General features: G+C 50.8%; 2 protein-coding genes across 7 annotated transcripts; both read right to left on the bottom strand.

The window, feature by feature from the left end:
- Positions 1-489: 489 nt before the first annotated feature.
- Positions 490-4,940, bottom strand: PYCR2 (pyrroline-5-carboxylate reductase 2). Of its 5 annotated transcripts, none has more exons than XM_025391884.1 (7): positions 4,654-4,940; positions 4,311-4,381; positions 2,790-2,969; positions 2,444-2,665; positions 2,138-2,230; positions 1,793-1,956; positions 490-1,206 (listed from the first exon to the last, which is right to left on the bottom strand). In XM_025391884.1, the coding sequence occupies exons 1-7, from the start codon at positions 4,718-4,720 to the stop codon at positions 1,041-1,043; spliced, it is 963 nt and encodes a 320-aa protein (XP_025247669.1). In that variant the 5' UTR covers positions 4,721-4,940; the 3' UTR covers positions 490-1,040. The 5 variants fall into 5 exon arrangements, with proteins under 5 accessions (XP_025247669.1, XP_025247678.1, XP_025247686.1 ...); XM_025391893.1 differs by having other exon boundaries at positions 2,444-2,662; XM_025391910.1 differs by having other exon boundaries at positions 1,040-1,206; positions 1,789-1,956.
- A 12,503-nt stretch (positions 4,941-17,443) lies between these two features.
- LEFTY2 (left-right determination factor 2) lies at positions 17,444-22,428 on the bottom strand. Of its 2 annotated transcripts, XM_025391842.1 has the most exons (5): positions 21,827-22,392; positions 20,890-20,936; positions 20,690-20,805; positions 20,304-20,543; positions 17,444-18,637 (listed from the first exon to the last, which is right to left on the bottom strand). In XM_025391842.1, the coding sequence occupies exons 1-5, from the start codon at positions 22,074-22,076 to the stop codon at positions 18,274-18,276; spliced, it is 1,017 nt and encodes a 338-aa protein (XP_025247627.1). In that variant the 5' UTR covers positions 22,077-22,392; the 3' UTR covers positions 17,444-18,273. The 2 variants fall into 2 exon arrangements, with proteins under 2 accessions (XP_025247627.1, XP_025247620.1); XM_025391835.1 differs by having other exon boundaries at positions 20,690-20,936; positions 21,827-22,428.
- Positions 22,429-22,685: the final 257 nt, after the last annotated feature.

Below are 22,685 nucleotides of genomic sequence, written 5' to 3'. Positions count from 1 at the left end.
CGGCTAATTTTTTTTTTTTTGGTATTTTTAGTACAGACGGGGCTTCACTGTGTTAGCCAGGATGTTCTCGATCTGACCTCGTGATACACCCGCCTTGGCCTCCCAAAGTATTGGGATTACGGGCATGAGCCACCACGCCCAGCCAGCCTCAACATCTTCTATAAGGTGAGAAAAGAACAGTTCTTCCTTCAGAGGGCAGCTGTGAGGATCAAATGCTCAGCAGTGCCTGCCCCACAGTGAAGCAGATGGCTTTCTCCTTGATTCTGGGCTGCTGACCCACAACTCATGCAGCCCACTTGGCTCTTCCCTGTCATTAGCTTTGGCTCATTCTAGAACAACACCTTGATGCAGACTAAGGGCCTGGCCCCTTATTCCTCTCATCCCTACTTCTAGCCCTTGGACAGTGCTCTTGTAGAGAAGCGGCGAGGACCTCACAAGGGCGTCGAGTTCTCCAGGATGATTATTTAAGATTAAGCCTAACAAAAGCAAGATATTTAAAAATAAACTTTATTAAACTTTATTAAAGCAGTTAAACTTAGCATTAAATGGTACACCTATGAAGCAAGAGTTAAATATAAACACAGTCTAATCCTGTACACTTGTGATGGTGACAATCTTAAGTTGTTCACTTCTTTCCCATTTACCAATTCAGAGAAAAGCCCCTTTCCTATTTTCTCTCTCACCACTTTGCCTTGGCATCAAACCAACCCTGCCTTGGGCTTCAGCTGCAGATCCTCCCCAGCCCTTCCTCCCAGCTGGGCTGACTCCAGTCCCAGCCCCAGCTTCCGCCAATTGAGTGGGGTATGCAGGGTTGTGTCTGGCTTCCAGCATCTACCACCCCTTCAGAGCATCTTCCAACATGGGACAGGAGAGGAAGCTCACACTGCTTGGTCTGAACAGATTTAAGGAGGTTTTATCACAAAGCCCTGAAAACTACCTGAGCCTGCTTTCTCCTTGCAAAGGTGAGGAGGAGCAATGGAGGGGGTGGGGCAGGGGCTCTCAACTGAGGGCTCTAAATCACAGAGGGGGTAGACGCTGCCTTAGTCCTTCTTGCCACCCAGGGCCAGGCTTCTTGTAAGGAGCTTCCCTGGGCTGGAGGGGGTCAGTGTGGAGACTGTGGGGGATTCCAGCTTCACTCTGTCTAGGAGCGTCTTCTTAAGGGCAGCTGGGGAGATCTTTTCTTGGTCGGCCATGGACTGTAGCTCTCTGTAGACAAAACCCCAGAAGGACCGAAGGAAGGCAATAAGCCCTGGGGCCAGAGCTTTGAGTCTCCACTATCCACACAACCCTCAAGCTTGTTGATCTGACACCACCAAAAATTAGAGCCCCAAGACAAACACTTCCCAACTAGTACTTCTAAGAAGTACTAGTTAACTAAGTATGGGTTTGTCTTATTTATCTTGTTTGATCTGAGCTAGACATAAAGCCCCAAGTGGTATCTGTGATCATATGGGGACAGTGACAGGGTTTGGAGTCATAGACTCAAATTAGAATCCTGTCTCCATCACTTTTTAGCTGTTTGACCTTGGGAAAATTGTCTCTGAGCCTCAACTTCCCATCTATAAGTCAAAGTTAATCCTAGCTATCTGAAATGCAGTGAGAATGTAGTGAAGTAAGGCTTGCAAACTCTTAGGTAAACAAAATCTACTAAGTTGTGGTTATTAACAGAGCACAGACTCCAGCACTGCTAAATGGGACCCAAGACAGCAGGTTCTGCCAATGGTGCTCAACCCAGCCCAGGGACCAACTAGGAGTGAAGGGCCTGGGACAGAGGTCAGCGGGATGGACTCACCGTGTTCGGATACAGGAGGCCTCAACTGCATTGATGAGCAGAGAGCGGAAGCCCCCGCTCTCCAGAAAGTGCAGGGCGTGGATGGTGGCTCCCCCAGGGGAGCAGACATTGTCCTTGAGCTGGCATGGATGCTGCTCTGAGTCCAGCAGCATCTTGGCAGCTCCCTATGGGGAAGGGCACATTAGGAGAAAGCTGCTAGTGTACTTTGGAACAGGCTTCCCCACACCCACTGCTCCTGCCCAACTGCTACCCCAGCTTCCCAACCAACTCCCACCCCAGCTCAGTGATGCACAAGAACCCCCATTCCACACCCTGGTCCTGAACATGCAGGGGAAAGATACTGACCAGCAAGGCCTGGGCCCCGAGTCGGACTGCCAGGCGCCGTGGCAAACCCATCTTCACCCCACCATCAGCCAATGCATCCAGAGCCATGAATGCCTGTGGAGACACTCACTAAGACCCAGGCCAAAGGCACTGAAGGACCTTACCTAAGGTCTGCTTTCTGATGACTGGAACTAGCTCCAAGGGTCAGCATCCTGTACCAGCTGGCTGTGCCCAAGAGGTGGGCGCCACCCCCAGTCCAAGCCTGCCTGCCAGCCCAACTTGCTGCCTGGGTTCCTGGAAGGCTGAGCGAGCAAATGAGGGCCTCACATAGGCAGGCCCGCTGCCACTGAGCCCCGTGACGGCATCGATGAGGTCCTCTTCCACCTCAGTGCAGAAGCCCACGCTGCTCATGAGCTGCTCCAGGAGCTGCCCATCCTCCACCAAAGCATGGGTGCCCATGGCGTACACTGTAGCACCTTCCCGCACTACCACAGGTGTGTTGGTCATGCAGCGAATCACTTTGGGGGCTGGCTGGAACGCCATCAGCTTCTAGGGTGAGGGAGAGAGTCGAGTGAGTGGCCAGTGCACAGCTCCCATCAGCACCCACCCATTAGCTGCCATTCCTGGGTCAACCCTCCCCTCACACAAGGGGCATCAGGGCTGAGATGGGCACCTTCTCCACAGAGCTGATGGTGACACCAGCCGCACAGGAGACCACGATGTGTCTGGCTTGTACATCGGCCCCAATCTCATCCAGAATGAAGGGGATGATATGTGGCTTCACGGCCAGAAACAGGACGTCGCTGTGCTTCACTGTCTCCTTGTTGCTGCGTGTCAGGTTCACACCCATCTTCTGCAAGAGGAAACTCCCAGCTCACAGTGCTGGAGCAGCCTGGCTATGCCAAGGCCTCCCAGGGAGCAGCTGAACCCCTGCCAAACCCATTCTGCCAGATGCAGTCTGGAATTCTTAGCTGTATGCCCTCAGGGTTCTGCCCCTATCCCACATGATATAGTTTCCTATTGTTGCTACTGGACAAGTAAGCATAGGCTTGGAGGATGACAAGCTTCTCCATGGTAACCACGAAGTGGCTGCCCTTCTTCCCTGCCAATCTTCTGGCATCTAAGGCACTCCTCTGCTAGGTAAGAAGGCCCTATGATGAAAAGTGGCAGGGCAAAGGGAAATGCTAATACCTGGTCATCAGAAGAACAGCTGAGTCAGGCCCCATCCTAACTCTGGCCGCTTGTTCGTGGGGACCACACAGTCTCCACGCGGTCCAGGGCTAGGCTGGAAGTCATCCATTCCTCTATGACTCCAAACTGAGAAGCAGGACCCTCCAGTGCTAGGGACATCAGCCCACCCTAGGCACAGACACTGCCTGTCACCTGCCTCATCAACCATCCTCTCCCACAGAGCACAGGTTTTGGGTGAAGACTTGGAATATGTTTTTGGAGAGCAGAACAACTAACTCACCAGATTCTTCCCAATATGCTCATTCACAACTCAGAATAACAGCAAAGTGGCCACTGTTGTAAAATGAGGAAATAGCCTCAAAGTAGCTGAGTACTTTAAGGTCATACAACTAGTCTATTAAGAAAAATGGCTGAGTGTGCTCACCCCTGTAATCCCAGCACTTTGGGAGGCCGAGGCGGGCAGATAATTTGAGGCCAGGAGTTTGAGACCAGCCTGGCCAACAGTATTCTCTACTAAAAATACAAAAATTAGCCGAGCGTGGTAGGTGTCTGTAATCCCAGCTACTTGGGAGGCTGAGGTGGGAGGATCGCTTGAACTCGGGAGGCAGAGGTTGCAGCTCGGGAGGCGGAGGTTGCAGTGAACTGAGATCGCGCCACTGCACTCCAGCCTGGGCGACAGAGTAAGACCCTGTCTGAAAAAAATTCTTTTTAAATGAGTGTTTATTGGGTACCTACTATGTGCCAGGTACTTTCATCATATAATTACCTCAGTTGATCCTCTACCACTCCAGTGTCTGGATCTGACCCCCAGTATGTCTGCCTTGGTGTTCCCACCACACTGAGCTGCCCAAGAGAAGGTGGAAAGCTTGTGATGTTCCTGGAGTGAAGGTCACCGCCGGCCAAAGACCAGCACTTGGGCGCAGGGACGGACGGACTCACTTCATCTCAGGTCATCCTTTTCCAGGGCCTCCACCCGCTTCCCACTCCGCCCCGCTCCACCTACCCTGAGGGCCGACACCGTGGGCAGGTTCATTTCCGGAGAGCTGGCTATTATCTTGTGAGCCGACACGATACCTGCAGAAGACAGAGCTTTTTAATTAGGGGTCGCGGTCCAGCCCGTTATCACGCTTTCCCTGGCTCTAAAACCCAGAGCCGCCCTAACAGTGCCAGTCTGCCTCTCCCCATCAACCCTCTACGAGGACAGAAGACGCACTTGCTGCTCAACCAGAGTCTCATCTACCCCACCGGACGCAAACACCCCTTTCATTCTCTCATGCCGGTGGGGCGGAGCCCCACTCGGGCCTCGGGACCGCCCGCGAAGCCGCCTCCCGCTTCCACGAGCTTGCCTGCGGCCGTGAAGCCCCGCGCCAGAGCATAGGCCAGCTGGCCGGCTCCGATGATGCCCACGCTCATGGTCCGCGGCTCACACCTCCTGGCAGCCGCAGGAACCCCCTCAGCGCGGGCCCGGAAATAACGCTAGGGGAAGGGCGGGCAGCGCAGGGGCCAACGGGCGGCGCGCCGAGCGAGGGCGAGCTAACAGCAGTTTCTGGGATGGTGCAACACTGGACTCCTCCAGCAGGTATCTCCCGGGCCCCTTAGGCCATGGGGCCCCGCCCCGCCGGACTACTAATCCGCAACCAGGATCTCGGGGCGGGCCAATCCGCGGCCGCGCACGGGCCGCGTATCCGCCTCTTCCGCTCGCAACTGGAGGGCGGAACTCCGGGCTCTAGTCCCGGAAGCTCCTGTGGCAGCTAGGCGTGAGCTTCCGGCGCCCGCAGGCCAAGGGACGCCAGACCCCCCTCCCCCCACACCTCAAGGCTGAGGTCGTTGTTCCTAAGCCACCTCAGGCTCAGGGCTGAGGCCCGACCCAGGCCTGGCTAATATTATTGCTGGCGCTGGCCATCAGATGCCTCTCATGGCCCAGAGTAGTTCTCCAGGTTGCCGATTTGCGGGGATGAACGAGGCCCTCCTGGCGTAGGTTCAGACAGGGTGGCGGAGAGGCGGCACCAGAGTGGTCAGCCACCGCTTATTCACTTGAACTTGAGTGGTTCCCGCGAATTTGTCCAAACTAGAGACAAGAAGGACAAGTTCGAGTCTTCGACCCTTTCGCGAGCCCGCGCCCTCAGCCCCTTGCTGTCACTTGCCTTTTTTTTTGTTGTTCTTGAGACGGAGTTTCACTCTTGTTACCCAGGCTGGAGTGCAGTGGCGCTGTCTCGGCTCACTGCAACCTCCGTCTCCCGGGTTCAAGCGATTCTTCTGCCTCAGCCTCCCGAGTAGCTGAGATTACAGGCGCCCGCCACCACGACCGGATCATTTTTGTATTTTTAGTAGAGACTGGGCTTCACCGTGTTGGTCAGGCTGCTCTTCAACTCCTGACATCAGGTTATCCGCCCGCCTCGGCCTCCCAAAGTGCTGGGATTATAGGCATGAGCCACCGCGCCCGACCTGTCTCTTGCTTTAAAAAGCTACACCAATGTGATGTTTCCTTTTCCATCAGTAGTAAATATAAGAGGCCGCAGGGAAAAATGACATAGAGAGAAAGAAGGTGGCGTTCCTAGAGGACTCAGAAGAGCTGGGGACCCTTAGATCCCATGGTCTTTACTAGCTTTTCTAGTCCTTTTCGTGTAATGCACACCCCCACTTCCAGGCGAGGGGCTGCTTTCTGTGAGCTTCCCTGAGCAAGTCCCCAGGCCCTCAGTTTGTGCACCTTTTAAAGTGAGGACCAAATATAATATTAACTATTAAGGAAAATAATGCTCTATTTCTGTTTTATTTATTTATTGAGACGGAATTTCGCTCTTGTTGCCCAGGCTGGAATGCAATGGCACGATCTCAGCTCTCCGCAACCTCCACCTCCCGGGTTCAAGCGATTCTCCTGCCTCAGCCTCCCGAGTAGCTGGGATTACAGGCATGCGACACCATGCCCGGCTAATTTTTTGTATTTTTAGTAGAGACAGGGTTTCTCCATGTTGGTCAGGCTGATCTTGAACTCCCGACCTGAGGTGATCCGCCTGCCTCGGCCTCCCAAAGTGCTGGGATTACAGGTGTGAGCCACTGTGCCCGGCCTATTTATTTGTTTTTGAGGCGGAGTCTCTGTTACCCAGGCTGGAGTGAAGTGGCACCATCTCAGCTCACTGCAACTTCCACCTCCTGGATTCAAGGGATTCTCCTGTCTCAGCCTCCCGAGTACCTGGGATTACAGGCATGCGCCACCACACCCGGCCAAAGTTTGTATTTTTAGTAGAGATGGGGTTTCACCATGTTGGCCAGGCTGGTCTCGAACTCCTGACCTCGTGATCCACCCACCTCGGCCTCCCAGAGTGCTGGGATTACAGACATGAGCCACCGCTCCCGGCCTTCAATTTTTTAAAGTTTTGTTCATACTATTGTGATAAAATCTTTGCCTGACTCATTATTTTCTTAATGTGACTCCCAGAAGTGAGATTTGTAAGGTCCAGTGGTTGGGGGCTTTAAGAGCTCTCATAGGCCGGGCGCGGTGGCTCAAGCCTGTAATCCCAGCACTTTGGGAGGCCGAGACGGGCGGATCATGAGGTCAGGAGATCGAGACCATCCTGGCTAACACGGTGAAACCCCGTCTCCACTAAAAAATACAAAAAACTAGCCGGGCGAAGTGGCGGGTGCCTGTACTCCCAGCTACTCGGGAGGCTGAGGCAGGAGAATGGCGTGAACCCGAGAGGAGGAGCTTGCAGTGAGCTGAGATCCGGCCACTGCACTCCAGCCTGGGTGACAGAGCAAGACTCCGTCTCAAAAAAAAAAAAAAAAAGAGCTCTCATAGCTGCCATGTTGTGACATAGCCTAATGGTTACCAGCATAAAGCTCTGAAACCAGAAACCCAGCAGTTCAAACTGGCTGAAGGAAAAGGGGGACTTCTGTACAGGGGCGCTCACAGACCAGAAGGGCACCTACAGAGTGCAGGACCTCAGGAATGGAACTAGAACCAGTGTGCCAGCACTTCTCTTCTCCTTGTCTCATTTCTGTTTGCCTGCATTTGGCCTCCCTTTTGTTGCAGAGGAGTCTTTGTCAGGTAGTGAGGAAGTTCGGGGTCTACCCTCCTTCACAGCTTCCTAATGCTGCCTGCTCCTCTGCAGGATACTCACCCTCCCCATAGTCCACCAGGGCACTGCAGGGCCCTTTGCTTTTCCTGGCTGTGGGGAGCTCTGGATCTGACCTCCAATCGAGGAGGTTGTGCAGAAGCCGAATGCGTGCTTTGGAGTGGGGTGTGAGGGACACTTGTGTCTCACTCCTTTCCGACCCCTCACAAAAACCCATCCCTGGTTGCCTTGCCTTGATATCTCTCGCTTCCACTTCCAGGAGCCAGGGTGAAATAGGAGAACTGCAAAAGCCTAAGAAAGGATGGCCAGGTGCAGTGGCTTATGCCTGTAATCCCAGCACTTTGGGAGGCTGAGGCGAATGGATCACCTGAGGTCAGGAGTTTGAGACCAGCCTGGCCAACATGGTGAAACCCTATCTCTACTAAAAATACAGCCGGGCATGGTGGCGGGCACCTGTCATCTCAGCTACTCAGGAGGCTGAGGCAGGAGAATTGTTTGAACCCGGGAGGTGGAGATTGCAGTGAGCCAAGGTCATGCCATTGCACTCCAACCTGAGTGACAGTGTGAGACTCTTGTCTAAAAAAAAAAAAAGAGGCCATGTTGGTGACCCCCAGTGTTGGCTTGATCCCCAGCCAGGACTGGCCACATAAGAGACAGAGTAGCAAAGGCACTTGCTCCCCTCAGTTTGGACTTAGGGCAGCAAGTGAGTCACTGAGCACAAATTGTTCTTTCCTGTGGTAGTTTTGATCTATTATTTTTTCATCTCCAGAGTTTAAAGTTTATATGTACAAAGTTTATCTATTATATTTTATTTTTAAAAAAATACAAAATGGAAATAAAAAAGAACAAAAGAGAAAACAATGACAAAAAATAAAAACAAAGTAAGAAAACAGAAAAAAACAAATATATATATATATATATATATAAAATATAATAGAAATGAGGTCTCACTATGTCAGTCTAGGTTGATCTTGAACTCTTGACCTCAAGTAATCCTCCCTCCTCGGCCTCCCAGTGTTAGGATTACAGGCATGAGCCACTGCAGCCAGTCTGTTACCTATTTTATATGTAGGTAAGCCCATTTTATTCTCTTTTAATGACCTTGCTGACTCTAAAGACCCATTTCCTTGGTGCTGTGGCCTCTGCCTTGGTTTCCAAGGCAATCACATCTGATACCTGTGGAGTTCCTCTGAACCGAAGTTGAGGAGAGGAGAGGGGAAGCCCTTCATTCCCACCCAGCCACCCTAAAGGACACCCCTAGCCTTGCACTGCCATCCTGCCATGGGACATACTCAGTCTCTGCTGGCACTTGTCTCCTTGGGCACCCACTACTCTTTTGCTGTCTCTGAACAGACATATCCACAAGGCTGCCAGGACTGCCCACCTTCACCCCTCTACTCCCATCCTCTCATCCACCAGTCATGTTCAGCTGTTCGTGCCCTTCCTCCCTCTTCACTCCCCTCTGTCCTGCCTGATGGCCCCCTCCAGCTGTCTCAGACAAAATGGATGCTGCTTCACTTCTGTCTACTTCTTCTGCTTCTTCACTATCAGGGCCTCAGGGCCTTCCTCTAAACAGCAGGCCAGTCTCTCCTATCTCTAAACAGCAGGCCAGTCTCTCCTGAAAACTGAGATGACCTGGGAAATGAGAGAAAAGCCTGTGCTGCTCCCAGATAAACAGATGGCGAGTGCCTTGGCCCTCAATCCTCCGTGTCCTAGGAGCCTCTCCAAAGAGGCACATTTTTGAGTGCATTTTTGCATTCTTTTTGTTATTGCATAAATGATATGTGTTTATTTTAGAAAAAATAGAAATGAGATCAAATGGAAGGCCGGGTACAGTGGCTCATGCCTGTAATCCCAGCACTTTGGGAGAACAAGACAGGTGATCATTTGAAAACAGGAGTTCCAAACAAGCCTAGCCAACGTGGCAAAACCGTGTCTCTACTAAAAATACAAAAATTAGCCGGGCATCATGGCCTATGCTTGTACTGCCAGTTATTCTGGTGGCTGATGCACAAGAATCGCTTGAACCCAGGAAGCAGAGGTTACAGTGAGCCGAAATTGTGCCACTGCACTTCAGCCTGGGCGACAGAGTGACACTCTGCAAAAAAAAAAAGAAAAAGAAAAGAGAGAGAGAGAACAAATGGAAAAACGTTGTTTTCAATCCTACCACACAGATTTAGAACCAATGTGACCCTTTTGGAGTGTAACTCTCTTCGCTTCTTTCTCCTATGCAGTAGGCACATTAAAACTTGATTTTGGCCGGGCGCAGTGGCTCATGCCTGTAATTCCAACACTTTGGAAGGCTGAGGCAGGCGGATCGCTTGAGCTCAGGAGTTCGAGACCATCCTGGGCAACATGGCAAAACCCTGTCTCTACCAAAACAAACACATAAATAAATAAATAATAAAAATAAAAAATTAGCCAGGTGTGGTGGTACGTGCCTGTAGTCCCAGCTACTCAGGAAGCTGAGGTGGAGGATCAGTTGAACCTGGGAGGTGGAGGTTACAGTGAGCTAAGATCCTGCCACTGCACTCTAGCCTGATCAACAGGGTGAGACCCTGTCTCAAAAAAAAAAAAAAAGAAAAGAAAAAGAAAAGAAAGAACCCCCCCCTTTTTTTTTTTGAGACAGAGTCTAGCTTTGTCACCCAGGCTGGAGTACAGTGGTGCAGTCTCGGCACACTGCAACCTCCACCTCCCAGGTTCAAGTAATTCTCCTGCCCCAGCCTCCTGAAGAGCTGGGACTACAGGTATGCACCGCCACACCCAGTTAATTTTTGTATTTTTAGTAGAAACGGGGTTTCACCATGTTGGCCAGGCTGGTCTCGAATTCCTGACCTCAGGTGATCCACCTGTCTTGGCCTCCCAAAGTGCTGGGATTACAAGGTGAGCTACCATGCCTGGCCAAAACCTTAATTTTTTTTTTTTTTTGAGATGAGTTTCGCCCTGTCGCCCAGGCTGGAGGGCAGTGGCGTGATCGTGGCTCACTGCAAGCTCTGCCTCCCAGGTTCACACCATTGTCCTGCCTCAACCTCCCAAGTAGCTGGGACTACAGGCACCCGCCACCACACCCAGCTAATTTTTTGTATTTTTGTATTTTTTTTTTTCTAGTAGAGATGGGGTTTCACCATGTTGGCCAGGATGGTCTCGATCTCCTGACCTCGTGATCCACCTGCCTCAGCCTCCCAAAGTGCTGGGATTATAGGCGTGAACTATGGTGCCCGGCCAAAACCTTGATCTTTAAAAATAAGTATTTACTCATGCTGCATGGAAACATGTGATATGCAAAAACCATTTTGTTTTAGGATGGTGGGATTATGGTTTTCAATACGTTAAAAATTATCTTTAATGTTCTTTCTTTCTTTCTTTTTTGAGACAAGTTCTTGCTCTGTCACCCAGGCTAAAGTGTAGTGGCACCATCACAGCTCGCTGCAGCCTCAACCTCCCAGGCTCAAACACTCCTCCCGCCTCAGCCTGCCAAGTAGCTGGGACTACAACTACTACTCCTGGCTAATTTTTTGTATCTTTTAAAGTATGGACGATGGGGATGGTCTCACTATGTTGTACGAGTTGGTTTTGAACTCCCAGGCTCAAGCAATCTGCCTGCCTTGGCCTCCCAAAGTGCTGGCATTACAGGCTTGAGCCACTGCACCTGGCCTTTTATTTCACCTTTTAAGTGAAAAAAATTGTAATTACATCCCACTTCTAATGGGATTTGGCTTACTTATCCCATTAGATGTTTGGCTTACTTATCCCATTATCTATATTAATTTTCTATTGCTGCTGTATTAATTCATCACAAATTTAGCTCCTTAAAATGAAAAAACTTTATCTCACATTTTGTAGATTTGAAGTCTGTCTAGGAGCCAGGTACAGTGGCTTCACGCCTACAATCCCAGCACTTTGGGAGGCCAAGGTGGGAGGACCACTTGAGCCCAGGAGTTTGAGGCTATCCTGGGCAACATAGGGAGACCCCTGTCTTTACAAAAATTTTAAAAATTAGCCAGTATGGTGGTGTGAGTCTGTAGTCCCAGCTACTTGGGGAGGGTGAGAGGGGAGGATCACTTGAGCCTGGGAGAACAGTCTGAGTAGCCTCAGCTGGTTTCTCTGCTCCAGGTCTCACAAAGACAAATCCCCACGTCACCTGATGATCTGGGCTCTTATCTGGAGGCTCTGGGGGAGGATCCACCTTCAGACTCATTCAAGTGTTGGCAGAATTCACTTCCATGTGGGTGCAGAACTGAGGTCCCCTTTCCTTGCTGGCTATCAGCTGGGAGTCAGTCCACCTTTTAGAGGCCACTCACTTTCCCTAGCTCATGGCCTCCCTCATCTTCAAACCAGCTATGGCAGGGCAAGTCCTTCTCCTGCTTCAGATCTCTTTGACGTCCCCCTACCTCATCTTTCCTGCCTCCAGCCAGAGAAAGTTCTCTGCCTTGAAAGGCTCATGTGATTAGATTGGGCACACTCGGGTAATCCAAGATAATCTCCCTATTTTAAGGTTTGTAACCTTAATTACATCTGCAGAGTCTTTTTTGCTGTGTAACATAACATAGTCACAGGTTGCAAGGATTAGGGCCTGGGTGTCTTTGGGGAGAGCGTTCTGTCTACCACACTGTCTTCCTGCCCTAATGAGTACACCTTACATTTTGAAATGAAGTCAATCTCCTGCATTTTTTTTTTAATTTTAGCTCACACTCAGCCTGGTGTGAGCAGGCCCATCTTTGCCACTGATTGCATATGACTGCCTGGAAATCCACGGATCTTTTAGAGCCACAGATATATCACTGTGTAGCTGGTAGAGTTCTTCAGGTGGGTGTTGATATCCTTCTAGTACACAAAGCAACCATATGCCCTGGTATTTACAGTACCCCAAATGGAAAGGCTTCATTCTGATGTCTTATGGAAGTGATCTGGCCATTTATAAGTCAGAGCCAAATCCTCTCCCACTACCTTCAACAATATTCTTGCCAAATCTCAAATCTTGGCTGTCTTTAGACATTTTTTAGCTCTATTTTTCTTTGTTATTATTTAATTTTAATTTTTTTTTTTTTTTTTTGTGAGACAAGAGTCTTGCTCTGTCACCTAGGCTGGAGTGCAGTGGTGCAATCTTGGCTTACTGCCACCTCCACCTCCCAGATTCAAGTGATTCCCTACCTCAGCCTCCTGAGTAGGATCACAGGTGTGTGCCACCACGCCCAGCTAATTTTTGTTTTTTTGTTTTTTTGTTTTTTGTTTTTTTTGAGACGGAGTCTCGCTGTGTCGCCCAGGCTGGAGTGCTGTGGCCGGATCTCAGCTCACTGCAAGCTCCGCCTCCCGGGTTCCCGCCATTCTCCTGCCTCAGCCTCCCCAGTAGCCGGGACTACAGGCGCCCGCCACCTCGCCCGGCTAGTTTTTTTGTATTTTTTAGTAGAGACGGGGTTTCACCGTGTTAGCCAGGATGGTCTCGATCTGCTGACCTCCTGATCCGCCCGTCTCAGCCTCCCAAAGTGCTGGGATTACAGGCTTGAGCCACCGCGCCCGGCCCAATTTTTGTATTTTTAATAGAGACTGGGTTTCACCATGTTAGCCAGACTGGTCTTGGACTCCTGGCCTAGAGCCATCCACCCACCTCGGACTCCCAAACTGCTGGAATTATAGACATGAGCCACCACCATGCCCAGCCTATTTTTCTCGTATTATTTAGTTACTATTAATTAGCTTGTAGGTTAGAAATAGTCCTTTATCCTGAAGTACAGGCATGCCTCACTTAACAATGGGGATATGTTCTAAGAAATGCACTGTTAGGCGATTTCGTTGCTGTGGAAACATGGTGGAGTGCACTCACATAAACCTACATGGTGGAGTTTACTACACACCTAGACTGTGTGGTGTAGCCTATTGCTCCTAGGCTACAAACCTGTACAGCATATTACTGTACTGAATACTGTAGGCAATCGTAACACAATGGTAAGTATTTGTGTATCTAAACATACCTAAACATAGAGAAGGTACAGTAGAAACATAGTGTAAAATATTTTAAAATGGCACAACATCTATAGGGCACTTGCCATGAATGGAGCTTGGAGGACTGGAGGTTGCTTCGGGTGAGTCAGTGAGTGAGTAATGAGTGAATATGAAGGCCTAGGACATTACTGTACACTACTGTAGACTTTATCAACACTGTATACTTAGCCTACACTAAATTTGTAAAACTAAATTTTTCTTTCTTTAATAATTGACCTTAGCTTACTGTAACTTTTTTATAAATGCTAAATTAAAAAGAAACTTTTTGACTCTTTTTTTTTTTTTTTTTTTTTTTGAGACGGAGTCTCACTCTGTCACCAGGCTGGAGTGCAATGGCACGATCTCAGCTCACTGCAAACTCCGCCTCCCGGGTTCAAGCAATTCTCCTGCCTCAGCCTCCCGAGTAGCTGGGATTACAGGCATGCACCACCATGCTCGGCTAATTTTGTATTTTTAGTAGAGAAGGGATTTCACCATATTCGTCAGGCTGGTCTTGAACTCCCGACCTCAGGTGATCCGCCCACCTCAGCCTCCCAAAGTGCTGGGATTACAGGTGTGAGCCACCACGCCTAGTCGACTCTTTTGTAATAACAATTAAAACACAAGGCAGGGCGCGGTGGCTCAAGCCTGTAATCCCGGCACTTTGGGAGGCCGAGACGGGCGGATCATGAGGTCAGGAGATCGAGACTATCCTGGCTAACACGGTGAAACCCCGTCTCTACTGAAAACACAAAAAACTAGCCGGGCGAGGTGGCGGGCGCCTGTAGTCCCAGCTGCTACTCGGGAGGCTGAGGCAGGAGAATGGCGTAAACCCAGGAGGCGGAAGCTTGCAGTGAGCTGAGATCAGGCCACTGTACTCCAGCCTGGGTGGCAGAGCGAGACTCCGTCTCAAAAAAAAAAAAAAAACACACACACACAAACATATTGTACAGATGTATACAAATATTTTTCTTTTTATCCTTATTCTTTTATTTTTTTGGAGGGGAACAGAGTCCCTCTCTGTCACCTAGGCTGGAGTCCAGTGGTGTGATCTCGGCTCACTGCAACTTCTGTCTCTTGGGTCCAAGAGATTCTCCTTTCTCAGCCTCCTGAGTAGCTGGGACTACAGGCATGCGCCACCATGCCCAGGTAATTTTTGTATTTTAGTAGAGGTAGGGTTTCACCATTTTGCCCTGGCTGGCCTTAAACTCCTGAGTTCAGCCAATCTGCCGCCGTGGCCTCCCAAAGTGCTAGGGTTACAGGCGTGAGCCACCGCGCTCTTTTTATCCTAATTTTTATCCTTTTTTTTCCTTATTCTATAAGCTTTTATCCTTTTATCCTTATTCTATAAGCTTTTTCTATTAAAAAATTTAATTTTTTTTCTAATTTTTAAGCTTTTTTGTTAAAAAATAAAAACACAAACACACAGTAGCCTAGGCCTACATGGGGTCAGGATCATCAATATCACTGTCTTCCGCCTGCACATTTTGTCCCAATGTAAGGTCTTCGGGGGTATTAACACACATGGAGCTGTCATCCCCTACGATAAAAATGCCTTCTTCTGGATTCCTCCTGAAGGACCCGCCTGAGCCTGTTTTACGGTTAACTTTTTTTTTTTAAATAAGTAGAAAGAGTACTCTAAAATAATAGAAAGTATAGTAAATACATAACAGTAACAGTCACTTATCAAGTATTATATACTATGTATAATTGCATGTGCTGTGCTTTATTTTATTTTACTTTATTTTATTTTATTTTATTTTTTATTTTTTATTTTTTTTGAGACGGAGTCTTGCTCTGTCACCCAGGCTGGAGTGCTGTGGCCGGATCTCAGCTCACTGCAAGCTCCGCCTCCCGGGTTCCCGCCATTCTCCTGCCTCAGCCTCCGGAGTAGCTGGGACTACAGGCGCCCGCCACCTCGCCCGGCTAGTTTTTTTGTATTTTTTAGTAGAGACGGGGTTTCACCGTGTTCGCCAGGATGGTCTCGATCTCCTGACCTCGTGATCCGCCCGTCTCGGCCTCCCAAAGTGCTGGGATTACAGGCTTGAGCCACCGCGCCCGGCCACTTTATTTTATTTTTTGAGATGGAGTCTCGCTCTGTCACCCAGGCTGGAGTGCAGTGGTGTAATATCAGCTCACTGCAACCTCTGCCTCCTGGGTTCAAATGATTCTTCTCCTGTCTCATCCTCCTGAGTAGCTGGGACTACAGGCACCCACCACCACGCCTGACTAATTTTTGTTTTTTTAGTAGAGATGGGGTTTGACCATATTGGTCAGGCTGGTCTCGAACTCCTGGATCCACCTTCCTCAGCCTCCCAAAGTGTTAGGATTACAGGCGTAAGCCACCATGCCCGGCCTAGCATGTGCTGTGTTTTTATACAACTGACAGCACAGTAAGTGTGTTTATATCAGCATCACCAGAAACACATGAGTAATGAGTTGTGCTAGAACATCATAATGACTATGATGTCACTAGACCATAGGGATTTTTCAGCTCCATTGTAATCTTATGGGACCACCATTGTGTATATGGTCTGTCATTGACCGAACCATCATTTTACGGTACATGACTGTATAACTTTCTCCATAGACAAGCATAAGGAAACCCAGCTGAATGGGAAAGCTAAATGGCGGGGAATTGCATAAGACAGCTCCCAGATGACATTTTAACCTAATGCTTGTGTCATCAGCAGAGCAGCTTATCGGGGACTGGCATGGGAAGGAGTTTATAACCCATTCTGTGGGATAGAGATTCAACACACTCACGTTACCTCAGGCTGTTTCTTCATCTAAAAAACAGGATGAATAATACTCACCTCATGGGATAGCTGCAAGAATTGACATGTGACAATGCCTAGCCCAGTTCCCTGTTTCATAGTGAATACTCAAGAAATGTTAGCTCGCTTACCACACTATTGTCAACCCCCATTGCCCATCACCACTATTGTTGGAGTTATGGTGCTTTCTAAAGAGGAGGCAGGCCGGGCACGGTGGCTCAGCCTGTAATCCCAGCACTTTGGGAAACTGAGGCGGGCAGATCACTTGCGGTCAGGAGTTCGAGACCAGCCTGGCCAACATAGCAAAACCCTGTCTGTACTAAAAAATGCAAAAATTAGGCTGGGCATGGTGGCTTATGCCTGTAATCCCAGCACTTTGGGAGGCCAAGGTGGGCGGATTACCTGAAGTCAGGAGTTTGAAACCTGCCTGGCCAACATGGTGAAACCCTGTCTCTACTAAAAAAAATGCCAAGGGCTGGGCGCAGTGGCTCATGCCTGTAATCCCAGCACTTTGGGAAGCCAAGGCAGGCAAATAACAAGGTCAGGAGTTCGAGACCAGCCTGGCCAACATGGTGAAACCCCGTCTCTACTAAAAATACAAAAAAATTAGCTGGGCATAGTGGTGGGCGCCTGTAATCCCAGCTACTTGGGAGGCTGAGGCAGGAGAATCGCTTGAACCTGGGAGGCGGAGGTTGCAGCGAGCTGAGATCACACCACTGCACTCCAGCCCAGCTGACAGTGCGAGACTCATCTCAAAAACAACAACAACAACAACAACAAAACCCAAAAAATTAGCCGGCCATGGTGGCACACGCCTATAGTCCCAGCTACTTGGGAGCCTGAGGCAGGAGAATTGCTTGACCCAGGAGGAGGAGGTTACAGTGAGCCAAGATTATGCCACTGCACTGCAGCCTGGACAACAGAGTGAGACTCCGTCTCAAAAAAAAAAAAAAAAAATTAGCTGGGCATGGTGGCACATGCCTGTAATTCCAGCTACTTGGATCGTGCCACTGCATTCCAGCCTGGGTGACAGAGCCAGACTCTGTCTCAAAAAAAAAAAAAAACAAAAAGAGGCCGCAGTGCTCGCTTTGGCAGCACATCAACTAAAGAGGAGGCATATGTGAGTGATTGTTTACTATTTTTGGAATGAGAGTTGTGTGAGAAAATAGAAATATAATAAATGAAGTCCTCATCTAACTTTAGCTATTATAGTCTTCAGTGCCCCTTAGAGGTTGGGGGTCCTTTCTTCAGATCATTATGTTGCTCTCATTCCCCATTATTGCTCCTGGAAATTACAAACAGACACAGAGTGAAACATCAATTTTTATTTCTTCTGAGTATCTACATTCAATTGCTTTGGCTAAATTAACAAAAAACACTCAAGTACATGTGGTTTCTGGTGACAAGTTCTCTAAGACAGTGTGGGAAATGACCTAAATATGCACAGGCAAGGCTCAGTCTCCAGAAGGGTGGGCAGGGGTAGGTAGGGGCTATCTGATCCCCAAGGCAATGAAGTCTTAGAGCTGAAGCCCAGCTCCTCCTTTTTAAGAGGAAATGACAACCCAAAGCCTTCTGCGTTTGTTTGAGATCCTAGCTTGTGGCCCTGTCAGATCCAGAAACCAGGCATCCTGATTCCCTGTCCACTGCCCCCAGCCTGAAGCCCTTCATCCTTCCTCTTAGCACCCTCTCAGGGGAACAGGGGCCTAGGTATGTTTACAAAAGTCCAGAATGGGTCAGTATTTGGGGGAAATAGAGATTTGAAGGTTTTAATTCCTCATATAATAGAGCAATTCAGTTCTGTCTAATCATAGGGTATTATTGTTCCAGACTCGGTTAAGAATTTGCCAGAGAACAGAAACTCCCAGCTGAAAATTTGTGCATTGCTCAGCTGTATCTTGTAATCGGCATGCCAGCATTTCCTACTAGAGCTCAGCATCTGAGCTGCATTATTTACTCATGTAAGTGCTTAGGATGGGTGATGGATAGGAAATATAGGAAATGGAAGGACACAGGGCAAAGGTCATACAGGAGCACTAAATGGGGATGGGGTAACTTGCTAAGTATAAAGTTAAGACCTACATTAAGACCACTTCTATGCACATGTTCAGTTAGAGGATTCAATGGATACACCAGGCACCTATGGCTGGAGTCTCCTTGGCACGAGTGCCCCATCCGAGGCACAGCTGCACTTCTGCACCCTCATGTTGGGCAGGCTGACCACTTGGGGCCTGGTCCTGCCTCCCTCCTTGATGCTGACGATCATGGGCAGCGAGGCAGTCTCCGAGGCGATGCACTGTCGCGGCCCCAGAAATGGCCACTTGACGGCCAGGGCCTCCGGGGGCTGCTGGCAGGTGCCCACACATTCATAAGCCAGGAAGCCCGGGGGCTCCAGCACCCAGTTATCGGCCCACTTCATCCCCTGCAGGTCAATGTACATCTCCTGGCGGCAGCAACGGGTGCCCTCGGTCACTGGTGCTTCAGGGTCACAGTCGCCCTGAGCTCTGTGTGGGCAAGGAGAGCAGGGTCAGAGGTCAGCTGGGAAGGCTGAGGTCAGAAGGCCTGGGGCACAGCTTAGTGGACACCTGGGAGGGAGATTTATGATCCAGCTCTCACTGTTTTAAAAGCTGGACATTTGTGAGAAGATGAATGAATAAACATATCTGAAACATAAATAATTAAATCAGCTACTATTAATTAAAGGTCTCCTAACAGGCCGGACACTGAACTAGGTACTTCACATGTATTATCTCAGGTGATGTCTGCATTTCATCCTCAGGTAGGTTCCAACATTATCCCCATTCCACCTGAGGCCACTGACACTCAGAGGTGTTCGGTGACGTGCCAGAGGACGTGCAGCCAGTGGAAGGCAGAGCTAGATGGAGGCCAGGCCGACTGGTTCCAAGGCCTCTTCTTCACCACTGTGCTATGCAGCCCCCATCTGCTCCAGAGAGCTAACTTGTCCATAAGGAAAGAATTCACCAAAGCAGGAGGGAAGCTCATCTCCCCTAGTAACCGCTAAAGCTAGGATTTTTCAAAAATTTAATCACGAAGAAGGATAAAGTGGAAGTAGGTGATTACAATCATGTGTATATGGAGTCAATGGCAACATAAAAATCCATTGAAAATTATCAAAGATAAATAAAATGAATAATACAATTTCTGTTTTGTTTTGTTTTTTTTTTTGAGACAGGGTTTCGCTCTTGTTGCCCAGGCTGGAGTGCAATGTTGCGATCTTGGCTCACTGCACCCTCCGCCTCCCGGGTTCAAGCGATTCTTCTGCTGCAGCCTCCCAAGTAGCTGGGATTACAGGCGCGGGCCACCACGCCCAGCTAATTTTTGTATTTTTAGTAGAGACGGGGTTTCACCATGTTGGCCAGGCTGGTCTGGAACTCCTGACCTCAGGTGATGTGCTGGCCTCAGTTCCCAAAGTGCTGGGATTATAGGCATGAGCCACCATACCTGGCCTTACAATTTTTTTTTTTTTTTTTGTCGTTTTTTAAAAACTTAAAAAAAAATTTTTTTTAAGGATAGGATTTCACTATATGGCCCAGGCTGGTGTCAAACTCCTGGCTTTAAGCAATCCTCCACTTCAGCCTCCCAAAGTGTTGGGATTACAGGCATGAGCCACGCGCCTGACCTGAATAATACAATTTCTTTCTCTTTTCTTTTTTTCCTTTTTTTTTTTTTTTTTTTCCTGAGATGGAGTCTCGCTCTGTCCCCCAGGCTGGAGTGCAGTGGTGTGATCTTGGCTCACTGCAACCTCCACTTCCCGGGTTCAAGCGATTCTCCTGCCTCAGCCTCCTGAGTAGCTGGGATTAGGGGCGCACGCCACTACGCCCGGGTAATTTTTGTATTTTTGGTAGACACGGGGTTTCACCATTTGGTCAGGCTGGTCTCGAACTCCTGACCTGGTGATCCACCCACCTTGGCCTTCCAAGGTGCTAGGGTTACAGGCCTGAGCCACCACGCCTGGCCAATAAAACAATTTCTACCATTAGAAACCCTGACATGCAGTGGGCAATCGCTGGCATCCTGGGACAGTCTGCACCACGCTCCCCCCCAACCCCTCGTCCACCGCCACCATCCAGTACCCCAGACAGTCCTGGGGACGGGGGTCTGGACCACCCAGTGGTTGCTTGTCTCTGGTCTGCACAGTCCGGCACCTACCCATAGTCCCTGAGGTCCAGCGTGTGCAGTTCCAGCTGGGGCTCCCCAAGCCCGGCCGGCGCCCCCTGCGAGGCAAAGCGGACCAACTTGTGGGCGCCGGACGCCAGCGGGCCCAGGTGCTCCCTCTGCACCGACACTTGTAGCAGCAGAGGAGGCCGGGGCCGGCTTAGCTGCTGCCAGAAGTTCACGGCCTCAGTCACGTCGAAGACCTTCCAGCCGCTCTCGTGGACGGACACCAGCCTGAGACACGACACGGAGACCCAGCGCCGCGTGAGGGCGGGGACTGGGACGGGCCCCAAGGGCCCCGCCCCGCCCCCCGCGTCCCCGCCCCCAAGCCAGGCCGAGCAGCCCCCTCCCCCTGCCCTGCGCCCCCGCGCGACCCCCACCTGGAGTCGATGAGAGAAGTGCGGTTGGAGCCGTCGTCGCGGACGCGCAGCCACTCGACGGTCACCCGGGCCCGGGCGCTGCGCGGGGACAGCCGCCCGTGCCTGTGCAGCGCGGCCTTGGGGACCGGCTCCTGGAAGAGCCGCAGTACGGCCTGCACCAGCTCGCTGTTGGGCGGCAGCCGCTGCTCCATGCCGAACACCAGCAGGTGGGTGCTGGTCTCCGACGCCAGGAACCTGCCGGCCATCTCTGGGGACAAGAGCAGGGTCAGCAGGGCCTCCCCGGACTCCAGGGGATCTCTGAGGATGGCAGGGACAATAAGCTGGCAGCCAGGCCAGGAGACATCGTCCCTGTTCTATCTCTGGGGCAAGCCCAGTTTAAAAATCTCCCTTGGATCTGGGCCTTGTTTAGTAACAGTTTACATCCAGCAGGCAGGGGCGACTGTGGGACCCCGGGCTAGCAAGTTTGCCTCAGCTGAGATGCTAGGAGCAGAATCCTCACCCAGGTGCCCGGCCTTGGGTCTAGCTCTGGGCACTGAGGAGCTAGGGAGGCGAGAGGCTTCGGGAGGATTCAGGCCCAGCTGCACCCCTGACAGCCAGGTATAACCCAGGTAGTCTACTTAGGTATTTTTCAGTTATCCAAACATGCTTCTATCCACAAGAACTCACTTTGATGTTCACAGTGCTGGGAGATGGCTAAGACATAGTCATACCCCTGTTCCAGATGAGCACATGGTGGAGAGAGGATATTAAAGCCATTTACTCAAGGTTAGGTTCAGACCAGAGTGGCAGTGTGAAAACAGACCCCGGGAGTACAGCTGCACCAAGTTCCTTGAGGCACACACTCACCCGCTCCCCCAGCTCTACTTTTTCTCCTCTACCCTCCCCTTCTCTGATGCCTTGGTTTTTCCAACAGGTCTAGCCTGGTGCACCTCCCCTGGGCTAGAGGGGGGCCCTCAGTGCACAGCTGGAGACCCTGGGCCCAGGCCTGGCCCCTCCTCACTGCTCCTTGGACCGTGGCCCTCACACAGCCTCCCACAGAGTCCTAAAAGGCCAGGAGCCCTTTGACACCACCAGAGTGGGCACAACCGGCCTGTCCCTGACCATGGGACCGGGGGCAGCAGGGAGGGAGGGCCTCACCTCGGAAGCTGTGGCTGAACCTCTTCCCGCGGGAGCGGTCCCCATGGCTGCGCCGCAGCAGGGCCACATACTGGGCCCTCACGTGGGCGGGGATGACCAGCTCCTCCATGTCGACCCTGTCAGGTACAGGCACCTCGCTGAGCTGCAGCTGCTGCAGCAGGCTGCCCAGGAGCTGCTCCCCAGTCATGGCCACCCCCGGGCTGGCCAGGGGCAGCACCCAGAGTGCCCAGCAGAGCCACAGGGGCCGCATGGTGCTGCTCTGGAGGAGCAGGAGGCAGAGTGGAGCTGTCCTCTAAGGAGACTGAAGGAAGGTCTTAGGCAGCTGGGCGTGCTGAGAGCCAGGCTGGGCCAGCTTTATAGCTGGCCCTGGGCTGGCCTGGGGTGAAGGGAAAAGGGAGGGAGGGAGGGAAGCAGGTCACACCCCTGGGACCTCCTGGGAGCTCACAGCCAGACAGGTCCCTGAGCCTGGAGGAGGGGGCTGTCTCGAAAGAACAGGGCTGTCTGGATGCCACCCAGGCCTGGGGCCTGTGATTGTGCTGTCAGCAGCGTGACAATATTTTTAGTGCTTGTTTAATTTTCCTGGCCTTACCCCAGCCCCGTTCTATGAAAAAGTTAGTCTATTCTGTGTAAAAGAAAGTCCTGCTAGCCAGCTGCTTAAATCTCTTTAAGTCTCTTCTGGAGGCTGAGCTGGGCCCAGGTTTGCAAATCATAAAGGAAGGGCGGGAAGGATTCTGCCTTCCTGCTGGTTTGGACCACGTTCACAGAAGCCCCTTGGTCATCTCTCTCCAACCCACACTCCTTGCACATCCCCTGCCTCTCCCCGCACCAGGGGTCCCTCAGGGTTGTCTCACCATCCCTG

The sequence above is a fragment of the Theropithecus gelada genome, chromosome 1 (genome assembly GCF_003255815.1).
Source record: "Theropithecus gelada isolate Dixy chromosome 1, Tgel_1.0, whole genome shotgun sequence".
Lineage (NCBI taxonomy): Eukaryota > Metazoa > Chordata > Mammalia > Primates > Cercopithecidae > Theropithecus > Theropithecus gelada.
This window is presented reverse-complemented; position numbering and strand designations above follow the sequence as displayed.

What these genes read in the sequence shown, in the direction of transcription:
- PYCR2 (XM_025391884.1), bottom strand. Translation starts at nt 4,720, where the DNA reads ATGAGCGTGGGCATCATCGGAGCCGGCCAGCTGGCCTATGCTCTGGCG. An exon ending in GTGGCAGCGGGCCTGCCTAT is followed by an intron (nt 2,231 to 2,443) that starts GTGAGGCCCTCA and finishes GTGTCTCCACAG; the next exon opens with GCATTCATGGCTCTGGATGC. An exon ending in GCCTCCTGTATCCGAACACG is followed by an intron (nt 1,207 to 1,792) that starts GTGAGTCCATCC and finishes TTTTGTCTACAG; the next exon opens with AGAGCTACAGTCCATGGCCG.
- LEFTY2 (XM_025391835.1), bottom strand. Translation starts at nt 22,076, where the DNA reads ATGCGGCCCCTGTGGCTCTGCTGGGCACTCTGGGTGCTGCCCCTGGCC. An exon ending in GTTCAGCCACAGCTTCCGAG is followed by an intron (nt 20,937 to 21,826) that starts GTGAGGCCCTCC and finishes TCTTGTCCCCAG; the next exon opens with AGATGGCCGGCAGGTTCCTG. An exon ending in CTGGACCTCAGGGACTATGG is followed by an intron (nt 18,638 to 20,303) that starts GTAGGTGCCGGA and finishes TTGCCCACACAG; the next exon opens with AGCTCAGGGCGACTGTGACC.